Consider the following 5475-nt stretch of genomic DNA (forward strand, 5'->3'; position numbering starts at 1 on the left):
AAATATTGAGAAAATCGCCTTTAAAGTTGTCCAAATGAAGTTCTTAGCAATGCATATTACTAATCAAAAATTAAGTTTTGATATATTTACGGTAGGAAATTTACAAAATATTTTCATGGAACATGATCTTTACTTAATAACTAATGATTTTTGGCATAAAAGAAAAATCAATAAATTTTGACCCATATAATGTATTTTTAGCTATTGCTACAAATATACCCCAGCGACTTAAGACTGGTTTTGTGGTCCAGGGTCACATATTAATTATATTATATTATATTATATTATTAATCCTGTCACAAAAGAGGCATAATAAATGTCTTTTCTCATCTTATTTTACAGTCTAATACAGTCTAGCCAATACAATACATACCGAACGTCCCAATGATGCTTTTTCATCATGATATTATTTTCATCTTTTTTTTTTTTTTGGTATGCTCCTCTATTCAAATCTCATCTTATCTTTGTTGTTGCGCATGTTATTTAGCTTTTGTCTGATAACCTAAACGGATAACCTAGAATATCAGACACCGGAAACTCATGTTTGTGTTTTGTTTAAAAGAGAAAACAGGCTGCAGGTTTTAACAGAAGTAATTAATATCTGATAACAGTATTTGGTGAAGCAAGGTGTGCATGAAAAAAATCCAGTTTTATTTAATGTAAATGATGACTGTTTTAGGATGATATATTGACGGAAAAGAGATTACACTGAAGCATATTGCAGTCAAAATTCAAATGCAATTATAAATTCAGTGTGTATCCATGAACTAGCACAATTCATTTAAACCAGCATCTTACGTATTACATAAAAAAAGGCACCAGCTCTCATGTTCATTTCTTTTAGAAATGGTTCTTTTCTTTTGTTGTGTATGTACAGATGTGTTTATATCAGTCAAAAGTCAATTTAAGATTTAGAGATTGTTGTTAGTATTCGGTCATAAGTCAACAAAAACATCTACTCCGTTTGTAATAGTTTATTTAAAGTCAAAATTATATTAAACAACCCAGACTGAATAATTACATGACTAATTGTACTGTTTTGAAGTTCATTCAATATTTGTAAATGTTGTTGGAGTCTAAATGTTATTTCATTGACACAAATTCAAGGAAAAAACATGTAATACATTATAATGGATTGTTTTATTAATTAAATGTATAGTTATTTCAAGCAAAGTCTACTTTAAAATTAGCATTTTTTGGTTTTGGCGTCAGTCTCAGTGTTTCCATTTTGCATAAAGGTAAAGTGTGCCAAAGTTCACAAATTATTATAAAAATAAGAACGGTTACACATAGCTTTCACGAATGCCATTGGTCAGTCAAACTCACGCCATTGTTTGAGTCCGTGTTTCCGTCAGGATGCTTGAACTCAGAATTTGAGTGGCAAAATGTGATTAGAATTTAAAGTGCACAGTGATCACAATCATCTCAAATAATCACAATTAGATCAAATAATCTCCACCAGGCGATTATGTAATAATTGCGAAAGGCCTATTGCCAGCTCTATGTTCAATTTTAGCCTATAGGCTGTTCGAGAAGAACATCAGAGCACGGTTTTCACTCTCTAGCCACCCAACTCTGCCCGTTGTGTACAAAACATGAAGGAAAGATGCCAGAGGGCAACATCCCCATGCATAAACATACACACTCTCATGCTGCCCACACAATTCCTCCACAATTCATGTAGTGTCAGTGTTGTGTTGTTCCCAGGATTGAGCTATTCAGATTTTCAGCTGAAAACAATGGACTGTTTGGTGATGAATCTTGGATTTGAGCCATCATTTATGATGTGTTTTTATTTCAAATTATTTTCTTTTCAGTTTCACGCCATGGACACGTTGCATAAGAATGGCTACGACATGACGCGGGCCATCGCGGCACTGGTACCCCAGGGTGGGCCGGTGCTCTGCCGGGATGAAATGGAGGAATGGAGTGCATCCGAAGCCAACCTGTTCGAGGAAGCGCTTGAGAAATACGGCAAGGACTTCGCTGACATCCAGCAAGACTTTGTAAGTTTGTGTTTACACAAGCAGAAGGGGTGATTTCTTCAGTTTGTACTACAGCATAGCGTGGCTTTGAAAAGATTTGAACAGCATATGCTAAGGTAATTGTGGCAGTAATGACTGATAAACTGCCTTTGTTCAGGGGACAGCAAGTGTGCCAAGTGTGCATTTAACTCTGCCATCTGGTGGTCGATGGGTGTGTGTGCAGCATTGAGTGTTTCGGCTCTGGGTTTCAGTCAGAAATCTCTACTTGGAGAAATAGGGAGGAGCATGGAAAATGGGCACACCCTAAAGAAGTCAACCAGCTCATTCAGGGACACAAAGGATGGGAAATGGAGCTGGAATTCTGTTTGGCATCATGAACAGATTTGCTTTCACCAAAAATGAAAACTGTCACCATTTACTCACTTGTTTGATGTTGCTTTTTAAATCCATACAATTTCCTTCTGTGGTACAAAACAATTAAAATGTTTGAGAACACTTGTCAAAAAGTGACAAAAAAGCTCCATAAAAGAGTCCATATGACTCATTTCAAATCTTTGTAAACCACACCTGTAGTAAGCTGCAACTCAAGAGCCACTGCAGCTGCATCGTTCAGTGATTTGAGCAATTTTAATGTGTGAGACTCGTTCACTGATCCGTTTCTCAATTTCAACCTAATGATCTGACTCCGTGATCTAGTCAGTGGTTCCGAGTTAAACGGTTTTAAAATGTCATTCCAAACATAGACTTTTGTTCATCTTCAGAACACAAATGAAGATACTTTAAGATTCTCTCTTCCTTTTTGTCCATTTATTGAAAGTCCAAAAATGTAACCAAAATTTTCACACATTAAAAAGACATTGCATATATATATATATATATAGCCTAGCCTACATATGTTGTTGATCTTTTATTTACCATATTTGAGGTTCTCTAATGAGCAGTGCTTATGTGGAAAAAAAGCCTAACATAAATCTGTTAATTTTGTAAATTGATTATGTCTCCTCTGAAGACTTTGATTAAACTGCTCAATTTATAGAGATTACTTTTACAATTAATATATAAAAACCCAAGTTTTGGTTTGCGTGGATGTTCAGAGGAGGAACGGAAATCTCTCAGATTGAAAATATCTTCATTTGTGTTTCAAAGATAAATGCAAGTCCTATGAGTTTGGAAAGACATGAGGATTATCGTAACCTATCCATTGTAAATACGGGGTTAAATATAATAAACAGCAATTTGTTTATGATTTTAGTGAAGTATTCATTCTAAATGATCTTTTATTTTCCTATTCCAGCTTCCTTGGAAGTCTCTGACCAGCATCATTGAGTATTACTACATGTGGAAGACCACAGACAGATACGTTCAGCAGGTAATCCAACACTGCTGTCTCAAGTCTCTGTGCACAGAGATAGTTTTCACATTGAGACTAACTGGATCTTGTTTCATACAGAAACGATTAAAAGCAGCCGAGGCTGAGAGCAAGTTAAAGCAGGTTTATATCCCAAACTAGTGAGTATTTCAAAAGGTCGACGTTCAACCTTGGATTTTGCATTTCTCCATAAGCTTTGAGTGATTGCACTTTGACCAGATGAAATCCAGTAACCGTCATGGCCTTTTTTTCTACAGTAACAAGCCCAACCCTAACCAGCTGAGCATGAGCAGCGTGAAGCCAGGGCTCGTGAATGGAGCAGGGGTGCTTCCAGGAGCACCAGACCAGCCTGTCGGATTGGCCAGAGCATGCGAGAGCTGTTACAGTGAGTATTTGAGACGCTCTCAAGTACTTCAGATGCTAAAGGTGATGTTAAACTGAAAGGACAAAGTATTTGTACAGATGAGTTACATTTTTTCCCCCTGGTAATGTTAGTCAAGATTTCTCCCATCAAAAACAGTCATCATGAAGTTTTCTCTGACATTGTATTAAAGGGATAGTTCACCCAAAAATGAAAATTCTGTCATTAATTACTCCCCGTCATGTCGTTCCAAACCTGTAAATTGCTCTAATGCTATTTCTTATTGTGGAATTTACATATGAATCATGAGCTTTAAAAATGTAATTTTATTTTTTTTTTCCTATTTTATTTTATTTTTCAATTAAATTGTGGGTTAATGAATGGAAAAATATATATATATTTTAAAAATCAAGTTTAAAACACATGTACCAAATTTTTTAAAATTTACTTTTTTTGTATTTTTGTTCATTTCATATGGTTTAAAAAACTTTAATACTATTTAAATAAAAGTTTATATTTAAAGGCTCAAAAATGTTATGTGATGTAACCATCAAATAAAAAGTAAGAGTAAAAAAATAGAAAATTTAAATATTTAGATTTTTTTTCAATTAATTAACTAAGTTGGGAGGTTGTACCATATGCCATTTGACATTTCACAACCGGAACTTCATTTTACAACCTTAACCTGTCACAAACAGATAAAATATTTTAACGTTTATTAATATTTGATATTTTAAGATACTTACTGATCCTGTCACAGTGTCGAGAATCTACAGGGATCCTTGTCATTATTATAATTTTTTTCCCTTCGTGTTTCTGTATATTGGTTATACCACAGGACTGATTTGGTAGACAAATGTAATGAGCCAGAGCTAACATGGACTAACAATGAACAGTTGTATTTTTATTAACAAAAATACTGTAACAAATGTATTGCTTGGTGTTAATTAATGCATTAAATACAATTAACAAATGGAACCTCATTATAAAGTGTTACCGAAATTCTAATAAAACAAAATTATGTAAATGTGAATAAAAAAAATTACAAATTATGCTAAACTATCAATACTGCATTCTTTTAAATAGGCTTTTTTGTCTTTTTGGACCACCCTGAATTGTGCCAACACACACACAAAAAATGAACATATAAGGGAAAACATGTTCATACAATAAATGAACTGCATTTTTTTTTTTAATTAAAAAGAGTTTTGTGTCATTGACCCTGTACTGAATTACCACAGTCTTTTAAACCTAAGTAGAATACATCATTTTAATTGCGTTTCTTTTTGACATATTTCAGGTGCGGTTAGGTTGCCAGATATGTCCAAAAAGCTTCCATCTCTAAAGCAGACAGTAAGGAAGCCTTTAGAGTCAGTGGTTAGATATCTGGGTGAGTGAAGCTGCCTTTCCTTCCAAAGGCTTTTTTTCAGATTTTCAAGCAAACTCATTTTAATCATGTCTTTTCAAACCGTGTTCCAGAGGCCCACCCCTGCCCACCCAAATCAGATCCTCCACGAGGCGCCACCATTTCCATGGGCAGCCTGACGCCCATCAAATCCACACCCATCCTCAACAACGGCTCCCCAACCATCCTGGGCAAACGCAGCTACGAGCAGCACAACGGTTTGGATGGTAAGCCATCGTCAGGTTTCTGTGCTGCCCACACAACACACTCTCTTCCTACTCTTCTTGCGAAGTCTCATTCACTTGTCTTAAACTCTCCCACTCGTATCTTCACCAACCCCCATACAGGAAAACAC

At 35.2% G+C, this 5475-nt stretch overlaps 1 protein-coding gene across 2 annotated transcripts in view; it reads left to right on the forward strand.

The window, feature by feature from the left end:
* The window catches only part of LOC107594709 (metastasis-associated protein MTA1), a 67396-nt gene that overhangs the window by 53411 nt on the left and 8510 nt on the right, over positions 1-5475 (forward strand). For both annotated transcript variants that reach the window (XM_016284864.1, XM_016284865.1), the window contains exons 9-12: positions 1818-2006; positions 3280-3354; positions 3436-3494; positions 3612-3739. In XM_016284864.1, the coding sequence (XP_016140350.1) occupies positions 1818-2006; positions 3280-3354; positions 3436-3494; positions 3612-3739 (451 nt within the window). The remainder of the gene's footprint in view (positions 1-1817; positions 2007-3279; positions 3355-3435; positions 3495-3611; positions 3740-5475) is intronic.

The sequence above is a fragment of the Sinocyclocheilus grahami genome, unplaced genomic scaffold (genome assembly GCF_001515645.1).
Source record: "Sinocyclocheilus grahami isolate Dianchi unplaced genomic scaffold, SAMN03320097.WGS_v1.1 scaffold189.1, whole genome shotgun sequence".
Classification (NCBI taxonomy): Eukaryota; Metazoa; Chordata; class Actinopteri; order Cypriniformes; family Cyprinidae; genus Sinocyclocheilus; species Sinocyclocheilus grahami.